Here is a 13,472-nt window from a genome sequence, read left to right as displayed (position 1 = left end):
ACCCACAAGCAAACCAAAGACATCACAGGATCCTCTATTCAAAGGTCCCTAGCTGGGAGCTCTCTTTGGTAATAATCTTCTGGGACCCTCTTGAATCCTGGTAGGCTTCTTACAAGTGAGGTCTGGGAGCCTGGGTCGAGGTGGAGGGCAAAGGAAAGAAGAGAAAAGCAGATACTTGGTAAGTCTACATCTCCCAGACCTTGATCAGTGGCTTGGGCTCTGCATCGCTGCCTGTGCTGAGACCACAGGGTATGGGGCAGTTACCCACAGCACATCCCACCTCTGCCCCAACTCCTACCTCCCCACTTAGACTCTTGATTCTCAACTTTAAAGTTCACAGTTTCTGGGCAGCTCAACTTCCTTATCTGCAAAACAGACTAATGACACCTCCTTCCTGGGCTCCTGTGAGTTATGACCAAGGTGACAGATGAGCAAATGTGCCTTACAGGCACTTAGCCCTCTAAGGTAGGAGGTGGAGGAAGTGGGCAGATTTCTTTCCACTATTTCGAAAGACCACATGCTGGAGGACACAGGAGACCTGACCTGTGAAGTCATAGCTTAGCCAGGCAGAGGCTTCCTGAAAAGCACTTGGGCTTGGAAGTCAAGAACCAAGGTTTAGATACTCCAGGAGTTCTTTCCTATGATTCTCCATGGATAAGATGGTGAACTAGGGTACCACCCTTACCCCGTGCAATCAAACATGGGAGGAGAGAGGTGACTGGAAGGCTAGTTCATTGGCTAGCAGGACAGGGGTCAAAAGGTCAGATACAGGGCTGGGGATATAGCCTAGTGGCAAGAGTGCCTGCCTCGGATACACGAGGCCCTAGGTTCGATTCCCCAGCACCACATATACAGAAAACGGCCAGAAGCGGCGCTGTGGCTCAAGTGGCAGAGTGCTAGCCTTGAGCAAAAAGGAAGCCAGGGACAGTGCTCAGGCCCTGAGTCCAAGGCCCACGACTGGCCAAAAAAAAAAAAAAAAGGTCAGATACATAGTAAAAGACCTTGCCTCAAAAAACCAAAGGCCTGTACGTGAATCTTCACCAGATAAAAATAGCTGCTTTTTTAAGAATCAGCATATGTCTGGTGCCAGTGGCTCACGCCTGTAATCCTGGCTACTCAGGAGGCTGAGATCTGAGGATTGCAATTCAAAGCCAGCCAGGAAAGTTTTTGAGGCTCTTATCTCCAGTTAACCACCAAAAAACTGGAAATGGCACTGTGCCTCAAGTGGTAGGGCACTAGTTTTGAGCTGAAGAGCTCAGGGACAGTGCCTACATCAGGAGTTCAAGCTCTACGACTGAAAAAAAAAGAAAGAAAAAGAATCAGCATATACATACATACACAAGGAGATGTCATTGTGACATTTCTATACATGTTCACAATGTATCCTGATCAACTTCACCCTCTTTGTCACTCTTCCCCATCCTATTCCCCCTTCTGAAAACAACTTCAGCCAGGTGCTGATGCCTCACACTGTAATCCTAGCTACTCAAGAGGTTGAGATCTGAGTGTCATGGTTTGAAGCCAACCCAGGTAGGAAAGTGGAACGTCCATTAGACCCTTATCTCTAGTTAACCTGCAAAAGGCTAGAAGTGGAGGCATGGCTCAAGTAGTAGAACTCCAGCCTTGAGAGGAAAAACCCCAAGTCAGAGCATCAGGCCCTGATTTCAAGCCTCAGTACTGGCACCAAAAGATTAAAATAAAAAAATCAACAGGTTTCATGGTTCTGTTTTTCATACATGCAAGCAAGTGGCTTAGACCATATTCATCCACTTGTACCCTCTTTGTTAGTCCTCCCTTCTCTTGCTAGTGCTTGCCCCACTCCTAGAGGTGGTTACCATAGTGGTACCCTTCACACACAACAGGGCCTGAAAAATAGCTGCTTTAAGAACCAGCCAGTGGGGGCTGGGAATATGGCCTAGTGGTAAAGTACTCGTCTCGTATACAGGAAGCCCTCGGTTCGATTCCTCAGCACCACATATAGGGGAAAAAAGCCGGAAGTGGCGCTGTGGCTCAAGAGGTAGAGTTGCTAGCCTTGAGCAAAAAGAAGCCAGGGACAGTGCTCAGGCCCTGAGTCCATGCCCCAGGACTGGCAACAAAAACAAAAAAACAACAAAAGAACCAGCCAGTGGGAATGTGGCTTAGTGGTAGAGTGCTTGCCTAGGGTGAAGCCCTGGATTTGATTCCTTAATACCACATAAACAGAGAAAGCCAGAAGTGATGCTGTGGCTCAAGTAGTAGAGCACTAGCCTTGAGCAAAAGAAGCTCAGGGACAGAGCTGAGGCCCTGAGTTCAAGTCCCAGGACTAGAAAAAAGAAAGAAACAGCCAGCCCTTTCTTCTCCCCACACACACTCGGCAATAAGAACATAGGTTCTCAGTCTTGTGTGGGAATGTCTCATGTCCTCAGTACAGACCAGTCCATGTGACTGGCTGCTGCCCAGCATCCTCTTCTTCCCCTTTTGTAGACAGAGTGGGAAGTTCAGGAGGAAGCAGAGCATTGAGTGCATTGAGCCTGCCTGTGTAGGCGGCAGATGAGTGCTGCTTCTACAGCTGCTTCTGAGAAATCCTTTCCCCTTTGTCTTCCCAGGACTGTTCCCCCACTCCATCTCCTTTATTCCCTCACAGTGGGGATTGCACCAAGGCCAGGCAAACATGGCTACTTAGTCCCCCCATGGGGTCCTACACAGAAAGTGGTAACAATGACATCACACCTGAAGGGGAGCTTCCACCTGGGCTTGGGAGAAAGAACAGTGTACTGGCTCCTAGTTCCTGCTGTGTCCCTGCTGCATATATCCCCCCACCCCTCACTTTCCCAGATCTCCCCAACTGAGATCCTTCTCCCTCTCTCTCCTCCAAGAAGCCTTCTGTGCAACCTTTACCTCTTGGTTGATATTTCCAGTCTAAGTTGGACAAGAATACGCTGTTTTGCATTGTTCACTGTTGGTTCATTTTAGTCAAATAGTTGATGCAGTTCTCAAATTCAGGGATAGAGATCACAAGAACAGTCTCCCAAATATTGGCCCCTTCTTTACTCCACTGCCTAAATCCTTCACACAGAAAGCTGGGTCAATTGCAAAGTCAAAACTGTACTTCCTAGGCTGAGTATGGTGGCACGTGCCTATAATCACAGCTACTTGAAAGACAGAAGCAGGATTGAGGCCATCCCTGTAAAAGCCAGATACCCTATCTGAAAAACAAACTAAAAGCAGAAGGACTGGGTGTGGTTCAAGTGGTAGATTGCTTGCCCAGCAAGCACAAGACCCTGAATTCAAACTCTACTACCAGCAGAAAGGGGAGAGGGGTCTAAGGGCAGTGGAACACACCTATAATGCCAGCTCAGGAGATAGAAATGTAAATGATCTTGGTGTGAGGCTAGCCCAGACAAAAAGTTAGTGGTTACTCCATCTCCAATCAATAAACCCTAAACAGCTAAAACAAGAAAAAACAACTAAAACCAAAATAAAATAATAAAAAGCTGGCTGGCGTTTAACTCATATGGTAGTGTGCCTGCCTAGCAAGTGCAAGGCCCTAAGTTCAAACCCCATTATCATTTAAAAAACAAACAGTCCTTCCTCTGCCTAGACCCCCACCGTACATACACCAGAGATCCACCCAGTCCTGCCTTAGGCTCCTCCCCCTTCTTATCTAAGGAGCACATTCCTTTTCAGCCCCTGTCTGTCACCAAGCCCATTCCTGCCTCTAGACCTGGCATGGTCCTGCAATACCATTCCCCCATCTCTCACCACCCACACATCCATCTCAAAGTACATGTCCCTTCCTTGGAGAAGCTGTCCTTCACCACCCTGTCTCAGGAGGTCTTCTAATTTTCTTCATTGCACCTACTGCTGTATGTTATTAGATAGTTAATGGTCTATTTGTTTTGCATCTCTCTCCCCTACTGGATGGGAAGTTATCCACCACTAAGCACCCCAAGTCTGACCTCATGCTTAGTTGCTTTGGTACATTATTTTCATAGTAATACCGGTTACTTCTGTGTGCCCAGCACATTCTAGATGCTTTATGTAAAGTAGGCTTTGGAGCTTAACGTCAGCTGACAAAGCTAAACCCAGACATGGTGAGCGATCTGCCTGAGCTATTAAGTAGCAGAGTTGGAGTTCAAACCCACACCCATTGCCCAGCAAGGACTGGACACTGAGGGTCACTTGGTTCTGGTACCAAGAGAGGGCTTGCTTTTCTCTGCCTATATCATTATATCTGGACTTGGTAGAGCTTGGAGGACAAGGAGGCCAGAAGTTAGGCATTGGCTAGATATTTGCATAGGGGAGACTTCTCTTGTGGACAACTTGGGCTCAGCCCCATCAGAGGGAGGACAGCGGAAGCCGGGCCGCAGTCTGGCTGCTGTGGCCAGCTCAAGCTGGTGGTCAAGGCTTATGGGAACTAAGGATAGCTTTGGTTTTGCTCATGTTCGTGTTCCCTCCAGTCCAGCACTTTCATCAGATGAGTTGCCTGTGGTCTGCTAGCATGCTTCTCCTGTCTACAGCTTACTACCTCATCCTGGGAGGCAGCAGGGGACAGCTCTAGTGAGCCCCAATCTCACCCCTAAGTTCTCCCCATTGCTGTTGGATCTACAGTAACCTAGTGTTAAGTTGAAGAACCTTTTCTATGTAGCCTTTAGATAGAAAATCAGCCTACCCAATTCAGGCCTCTCTTCCAGAAACAGGCCCTCCCCTCTCCTGTCTTCTCCATGTGGTAGGTTTTCAGACCCTATGCCAGCCTTTTGAGTATAGTCTGGGCATCTTGGAAGGTTTTCTTTTCTTTTTTTTTTTTTTTTTCCAGTCCTGGGCCTTGGACTCAGGGCCTGATCGCTGTCCCTGGCTTCTTTTTGCTCAAGGCTAACACTCTGCCACTGAGCCACAGCGCCACTTCTGGCTATTTTCTATATATGTGGTGCTGAGGAATCGAACCCAGGGCTTCATGTATACAAGGCTAGCACTCTTGCCACTAGGCCATATTCCCAGCCCCCTCTTGGAAGGTTTTCTGATTGCAAAATTAATATTTATTCATTGTAGAGGAGTTATTGTTTATATTTATTTTTATTTATGGGAGTCTTTTATTTATTTTTTGCCCAAGACTGAAACTCAAGCTCATCTGATGCTTTTGCTCATTAGATGTTGCTCTACTACTTGAGCTATGCCTCCAAATCCATTATGGGAGTCTTGATTATTTAGACTGGTTTTGAACTCCTGGGCCCATGTGAATCTCATATCTCAGACTCCTGAGTATCTGGGAGTACAGGTGTATACCACCAGCTATGGATCAGTAGTTGATTTAGAAAATACAAAGACTTACCACCTGGGCTGGGAATGTGGCTTAGTGGTAGAGTGCTTGCCTAGCATGCATGAAGCCCTGGGTTCAATTCCTCAGCACCACATAAACAGAAAAGGTAGGAAGTGGCACTGTGGCTCAAGTGGTAGCCTTGAGCCAAAGGAAGCCAGGGACAGTGCTCAGGCCCTGAGTTCGAGCCCCACTAGCCCAAGTGGTGCTGGCATGGTTCTGTGTTATCGTCCGTCATACGCCCAGGTCTGGGCCTGTGCTACCATAGCAGTACAGGGGGAGGGTCCTGTGTTACCATAGTGGTGCTGGGGCGGGGCGTTCCTGTGTTACCACAGCAGTGCTGGAGGGGAGGGAGTCCTGTGTTACCATCTGTCACTGCCCCATCGCCACTTGCAGACCCTCATGTACCTGGAGTAGACAAGCAGGGATGAGAGATAAGTTTCATTTTCATGTCAATGGAGAAAGAACCTAAAACCACTGCCACACTCACTGGGAAAGTTCATCATGGTCATTCAGCAATGTCTGCCACAGGGATGGGAAGTAAGAAGTTGTCATGTGTGTACCTGTGCCTTTCTCTAAGTGAGAACCTTTAATATCAGGACATCTGAGCTGGTCTCAAATCCGAGAATCACCTTGTTTCCTGAAATAAAGAAACAAAACAGCTCAGTTCCCAGGCCATCCTCCTTTCCATTGATGTGTGATGAGGCAGCTTAATGGCTCAGGCCATAGGACCATTGTCAAAAAGAAGAAGGGTCCTGCTAAACCCCTCAGTGAGCCCTCATAGGCATGGGCTGGATGCCATCTCTGATGGGGGCGGGAAACATCTTTAACTGCTGGGCCAGGGTCCTGCTGCCAAGTTCCTTCTCCTTGTACATGGCGTGTTGGGGCCTGTGAGAGCAGCTCCAAGATACAAACCACATTGCCAGTGCCCTGCCTTTGGTGGTCTTGTCTAGGCATGACTGGGACATCACAAAGTTTTAATCAGTGTCACAGTCTGCCTGGGGCCTGCCAGCACTCTGTTTTATTCACTCCCACCTCTGCTCTTCCTTCCTCTTCCTTTCCTAGCCTATGAAGCCCCTGAAGGCCACAGCCACCACCTCCCAGCCCGTACTCACCATCCAGCAGATCGAGACCATCTTCTACAAGATCCAGGACATCTATGAGATCCACAAGGAGTTCTACGACAACCTCTGCCCCAAGGTGCAGCAGTGGGACAGCCAGGTCACCATGGGCCACCTCTTCCAGAAGCTGGTGAGTCTCCCAGGAGGCAGTTGTTCTTAAGAGGGCCTCAAGAAAGGACTAGTGAGCCCCAGCCCACTGGGCCTTCTTGAAGGCCTGAGCCTTCTCTCAGAAGTCTTGGTGGCCAGCCAGGACTTAGACTTTATGGGGACACTTGCGTCTAGGACCTCACCTCCAAGCCTGCCAGCGTAGAGGCTTGGGACTGTTTCTAGGAGTACACGGACAGGCCTGGGATAGTACCACTTCTCCCTCTATGGGGTCCCTTAAGCCAGTGCTAGAATGAAAACTCCTCTGGAATGTTGCTCTCACCTGAGATCACTGGGCTTCTCTACATCCTAGTGCTGCCTCTAAAATGGAGCAATTTGGTGAAGACTGCATCTACTAATGGTGGTCTCCTGAAGTCCCCAGAGAAAAAAGAATGGAGAGGGCTGGGAATATGGTCTAGTGGTAGAAGGCTTGCCCCATATGTGCAAAGCCCTGGGTTCAATTCCTCAGCACCACATATATAGAAAAGGCTGGAAGTGGCGCTGTGGCTCAAGTGGTAGAGTGCTAGCCTTGAGCAAACAGAAGTCAAGGACAGTACTCAGGCCCTGAGTTCAAGCCCTAGGACTGGCAAAAACAAACAAACAAACAACAAAAACAAAAAGAATGGAGAATCAGCACCCCTCCCACAGGAGGGAGGGGAAGGGTACCAACGGGGTTTAGAGAGATACTCTTCTCTGGGGCTTCGCATCACTCCCTCTCTTCTAGCTCTGCCTCTGTTTCCTGGAGGACTCCCAGATCAAACCCACAGAACATCCCACCCTAACTTTTTGTGTGTGTGTGTGCCAGTCCTGGAGCTTGAACTCAGGGCCTGAGCACTGTCCCTGACTTCTCAAGGCTAGCACTCTACCACTCGAGCCACAACGCCACTTTCGGATATCTATATATCTATATAATATTATATATATTATATATTATATGTAATATTATATATATATTGCTGAGGACTCGAACCCAGGGCAAGGCAAGCACTCCTACTAGTCCATATTCTTAGCCCCCCACCCTAGCTCTTGACAGCCTGGCAGGAGAATCCTAGGAGTTTGTTGTTGTCTTCCTCCTACTCCTAGAGTGTGAATGTGTGGAGCAGCAGAGAAAAGCATCCCCAAAGTTTCCTCTTTGTCTTGAGACTAGTTGAAGTGACAGGGCCCTGTGTTGCTCACCCTGCAGAAGATGCTTGCTTAAAAACTACTAGGCCCTTATGCTCAAAACCAGACTCACCGAAGTTCCTGCTCTTCCTCTTGTCCTTATTCCGTTGGGTGCCTGGGTCTCATCCTAGGTGCCTCCCTTTTCCCACGATGCCCTCTCCCTCCTCTCTCTTGTCCCTCATCCCCACTTCCCATGGGGCAAATAGGCCTGCTCCTTTCCCACCACACCCTTCTGCTGGCAGCAGGAGACAGTCAGCCAAACCCTGCCCAGACCTTGCTTCTCTCTGGCCAGGGCACCCCTTGCTACTGGCAAAAGGCTTCCAGAAATGACCACAAGATTATATACTATCCTCTGGCTGCTCCTTTCCCCACCCTGTGTCCCCTGACACAGGATTTTCTGCTCTTAGTTCACACTGTAGGCACATTCTTACGGGTGCATATTGTAGCTCCATCTGCCCCATGTGGCTTTCCCCAGCTACCTGGCTCCCCATGATCAGTTCCCAACTTACAAATGGCCTCCTCATAGCTGAGTGCCGGTGGCTCACACCTGTCATCCTAGCTATTCAGGAGTCTGAGATCTGAGGATAATGGTTCAAAGCCAGCCCGGGCAGAAAAGTCTGTGAGACTCTTTACCACTGATTAACCACCAAAAAGGTTTTGGTTCAAGTGGTAGAGCACTGGCCTTAAGCAAAAAAGCTCAGGGACAGGGCCCATGCCTTTAGCTCAAGCCTCAAGACCAGTAAGAAGAAAAAAGAAATGACCTCTTCAGAGAACCTTTCCCTAGCCCCTGTGCTCATTGTTCATGAACACTTACAAGTGCCTGTCTCCCCAAAGCCATAAGCTAAGCCTCAGGAGGACAAACTATTTTTCATTTAAACCCCTCAAAACCAACCCAGTGGTCAATTCGTGAATGAATATAGAAAGTGCCTGGGACAGCACCTGGAAGGTTAGAAATGGGTCATTGCTCAGTGGTTCACCATTATCATTACTGCTGTTAGTTATTATTGTGATTGTTGCTGTTGTTCTGAAGAGACTTGGAACATTGCACTTCCAGGCAGGCCAAGCTGCTTCCCCCAGTGCAGGGATGGGGAACACCCAGAAACCCCTCCCTGGTCCCAGGAGCTGAGCTGATTGGCTTTGGGGTAGCCTCTCCTCATCCCTCAGGGATGCAGAAGAGAGCAAACTGAATAAATGAGCAAGTAGCCAGAGGACAGTGGACAGGGTCTCCTGATTCATCTTCATCACTGGGGTCTCAGTGTGCTGTGAATTTGCCCCCCACTCCCAGTGTCATGAGCTGATATCCAAGGCCTGGAGGCTGCAGGCTTGGCAGGGCCAAGTGATCCAGGCATGGCAGGCATCTGGAGGAAGTTTATTTTCAACTGAAGTCTCTGGATATTTGATTATTCATTATGGACAGAAAGGAATTAGCATCTCTGCTGCTTGCTTTATGAGATCACTCCAGTGCTGAGCTGCTGTTTCCAGGCAACCTCCGCTTCCAAGTTAATGACCCTGATAGGCTGGGCCTCAAGCCCTTCTGCCTTGGGTGACTGTGCAGATGGCAGTGTTCAGGATGGCCTCTGACCTCTGCACACAGCTGGCTTCTATTCCTGACTCACAGAATGCTAGCAGAGTTCGCTGATGCCAGCCTGGGAACCAGGCTTTTTTCTTCTCATGGGCATGGAGGATGAGAGCCCTTTCCTGGAAGAGCCAATGTGTTGTACTCTGATTTAAGAAGCAACTGTGGAGCATATCTCTTATGGCTCGGGGCATCAATGACCAGTACTCTTCCGAAAATCTACCCAGACTCCATTTACTCCTGCTCCTTCCAGCCTTTCAGGGCTCAGACCTGTGCTGTTCAGGCCTTGGCTTCTCCCCCTACATCCATGTTCTTCCTCTTTTCTCTAGCGTCTTGTCTCCCAGCCCTGCCAGCTTCCTTGAAGGTCTCAGTTTCTGCTGTGGGAGGCTCCAGGCCCAGTTGAATCTATACTCAGCCCCCTACTCAGCATCTGTGGCCCCTCAAGAGCACAAGGATTCTGCAGGGAGCAGAGTGGTCTGTAGTGGGGCTCAGGGGTAGCTACTTCTCTGGCACTCTAGCAGGAAGTGGAAGCTCCTAAGGAAACCTAGTAGCAGCTAAATTCCCTCGCTACTTAATTAGCAAAAAATAAAAACCAGAAAATCTGGAGAATAACGTAGCAGATACGTGTGTGTGCACCTGCCAGAGTTAACAGATGTTACACTAGGAAGACAAATGCCCAACCTTGTTTGTTTGTTTGTTTGGCCAGTCCTGGGCCTTGGACTCAGGGCCTGAGCACCATCCCTGGCTTCTTCCCGCTCAAGGCCAGCACTCTGCCACCTGAGCCACAGTGCCCCTTCTGGCCGTTTTCCATATATGTGGTGCTGGGGAATCGAACTGAGAGCTTCATGTGTAGGAGGCAAGCACTTGCCACTAGGCCATATTCCCAGCCCTTTGTTTTGTTTTTGTTGCCAGTACTAGGGTGTGGACTCAGGGCTGGAGCACTGTCCCTGGCTTCTTTTTTCTTGAGGCTAGTACTCTACCTCTTGAGCCACAGTGCCACTTCCAGCTTTTTTCTATCTATGTGGTGCTGAGGAATTGAACCCAGGGCTTCATGTATACGAGATGAGCACTTTATCACTAGGCCGCATTCCCAGCCCTGCCCAACTTTTTTTGTTTTGTTTTGTTTTGTTTTTGGCCAGTCCTGGGGCTTAGACTCAGGGCCTGAGCACTGTCCCTGACTTCTTTTTTTTTTTTTTTTTTCTCTCAAGGCTGGCACTCTGCCACTTGAGTCACAGCGCCACTTCTGGCCATTTTCTATCTATGTGGTACTGGGGAATCAAACCCAGGGCTTCATATATACGAGGCAAGCACTCTTGCCACTAGGCTGTATTCCCAGCCCAACTTTTTTTTTTTTATCTCCCTCTTTCCCCTCAGTGCTGAAGATCAAACTCAAGCCTTTTTATGAAACAGGCATGGGCTCTATTAACATATTCCAGCATCAGGCAAAACTGTCTAATCAACAAAACCATTGTGGGGCCTGGGAATGTGGCTTAGTGGTAGAGTGCTTGCCTAGCATTCAAGAAGCCCTGGGTTTGATTCCTCAGCACCACATAAACAGAAAAAGCTGGAAATAGCGCTGTGGCTCAAGAGGTAGAGTACTAGCCTTCATCAGAAAGAAGCCAGGAACAGTGCTCAGGCCCTGAGTCCAAGCCCCAGGACTGGCAAAAGAAAACAAATAACAACAACAACAACAAACCCAATAGTATTACAGATGGATTTAATCTCCCCTTTTCTCTTCAGGCAGCTGCTGGTGAGACTTTGGTGTGTAGTCAAAGTACAACTACAGTTTATAAATGCATTACATGTCTTATCTTTTTATGACACTACCTGTTCTTTTAAAATGTGCATGTGTTTATCACATGTTGGTATTACTACATATAAATCTAGTGGTGATTTTTTTTTTGAGGTCTTGCTATGTATGGCTGGCCTGAAACTCATGATTCTCCTGCCTTAGCCTCCTGAGAACTGGGATTATAGACATATGCTACCATGCTTGGCTTAAGTTCATTCATCTTCTTTAAGTGTCTGGTTTCCTGTATTTGTGAACATTTATTTTCAGCTCTCCCACTAAAAAGGGGGAAGCTATAAGCATCTCCTTGGGCACATGTATATGAAGAAAGGTTTTAAGAGCAGCACTACTTAGGATGTTGTGACCTACATATATACTCCGTGTATGTGTGTGTGCATGTATGTATGCATGTGAATGTCCTAGTTCTGAGACTTGAACTCAGGGCCTGAGTGCTGTCCCTATTTTTGTTTGTTTTTCGTTTTCTTTTCTTTTTTAATCAAGGCCAGTGCTTTATCACTTGAGTCACAGCTCCACTCTTCAGCTTTTTAGTGGTTAATTGGAGATAGGCATCCTTCCTGCCAAGGCTGGCTTCAAACTATAATCTTCAGATTTCAGCCTCTTGAGTTGCTAGGATTACAGGTGTGAACTGCTGGCACCTGGGTATTTTTTTCAATGGTCTACTAATCACACGTGTGTGTGTGTGTGTGTGTGTGTGTGTGTGTGTGTGTGTGTTGCTAGGCTAGCACTCTTTTTTTTTTTTTTTAATATGGTCCTGAGGCTTGAAGTCTGGGACTTAGTGTTGTCCCTAAGCAATTCAGCTCAAAGCTAGTGTTCTACCACTTTGAACCACTCCTGGTTTCCTGGTGGTTAATTGGAAATAAGAGTCTCAGGGACTTTCCTGCCAGGGCTGGCTTTGAACCGCGATCCTCAGCCTCCTGAGTAGCTAGGATTACAGGTGTGAGCCACCAATGCCTGGCTAGGCTAGCACTTTTAACACTGAGCTATACCCCTAACCTTAGTAACCACATTTTAAATATATATTTGTATTATCTTTAAGTAGTTGTATAAATGTATTGTTGACATTCAACAACACATTTTTAGTTATTATCTTCAACTAGTGATACAAAGGGGTTTCAATTAATATCCATTTATGTGTACAATGCATCTTGATCAATGTCACCCATTCTGTCATTCTTCTCAATCTCATCTATCCCATCTTCACCCACCTCCTCAAACCTCCTAGTTCCATTTTCATATATGCATATTGAGTATTCATAGCCACTTCTTTTTCTTTTTTTCTGATACTGGGGCTTGAACTCAGGGCCTTGCACTTTTTACTTTTTCTCTCATCTTGTTCACTTACAGCTGATGCTCTACCACTCGATTCACTCTTCTACTTTCAGATTTTTGCTGGTTAGTTGGAGATAGCAGTCTTTCAGATTTGTCTTCTTGGGCTAGCTCCGAGTGCCAATTCTCATATTTCCCCAAGCCACTAACATCTGGCAGTGAGTGGCAACATTTTTTAAAAGTAAAAAATAGGACTGTGGATTTGTCTTAGAGGTAGAGTACTTGCTTAGCATACATGTGACCCTGGTTTTGATCTCTGCCACAAAATAAGATAAAATCATATAAAATAGAATAAACTGGGCATGGTGGCAGATACCTATAGGGCCAGCTCCTTGCAAGGCAGGAGTGTCATCTGAGTCCACGAATTCAAGACCAACCTGTGAAACCCAATGAGACACCCAAATCAAAACAAAATAAGCAGCTGGGTACCAGTGGCTCCTACCTGTAATCCTAGCTCCTCAGGAGGCTGAGATCTTTGGATCACAGTTCAAAGCCATTCCAGCAGGAAAGTCCATAAGGCTCTTCGCTCCAATTAACCACCAAAAGAAAAAAAAAAAAAAGCTGAAGTGGAGCTGGGGCTCAAGTGGTAGAGCTCTGGCCTCCAGCACAAAAGCTCAGGGACAGTGCCCAAGCCCTGAGGTCAAGCCCCAGGACAACGAAAGAACAAAAAAAGAGATAAACAGAGGAAATTAATTTTATGAATATATTTTTATTCCAGCAGATCTGAATGTTGTCATTTCAACATATACTCCGCAGTGATGTGATTTATGTCCTATATTACATACTTTAGAATACAACACACTTCAGTTTACATTGCTTAATGGCAGGTATTCATTAGCCATATGTAGGCCAGAGGTATGGCTCAAATGGCAGAGTGTCTATCTAGCAAGCACAACCCTAACTTCATAATCCAGTACTATAGAACCAGGCACTGGTGGCTCATGCCTGTAATCCTTAGATACTCAGGAAGCTGAGAGCTGAGGATTGCAAATCAAAGCCAGCCCAGGCAGGAAACTCTGTGAGACTTTTATCTTCAGTTAA

At 47.3% G+C, this 13,472-nt stretch overlaps 1 protein-coding gene across 4 annotated transcripts in view; it reads left to right on the top strand.

Moving 5' to 3' along the window:
- Window positions 1-13,472, top strand: part of Abr (ABR activator of RhoGEF and GTPase) — a 207,830-nt gene that overhangs the window by 131,562 nt on the left and 62,796 nt on the right. For all 4 annotated transcript variants that reach the window (XM_048366982.1, XM_048366985.1, XM_048366983.1 and 1 more), the window contains one exon: window positions 6,359-6,544. In XM_048366982.1, the coding sequence (XP_048222939.1) occupies window positions 6,359-6,544 (186 nt within the window). The remainder of the gene's footprint in view (window positions 1-6,358; window positions 6,545-13,472) is intronic.

Source organism: Perognathus longimembris, chromosome 17, assembly GCF_023159225.1.
Source record: "Perognathus longimembris pacificus isolate PPM17 chromosome 17, ASM2315922v1, whole genome shotgun sequence".
Taxonomy (NCBI): domain Eukaryota; kingdom Metazoa; phylum Chordata; class Mammalia; order Rodentia; family Heteromyidae; genus Perognathus; species Perognathus longimembris.
This window is presented reverse-complemented; position numbering and strand designations above follow the sequence as displayed.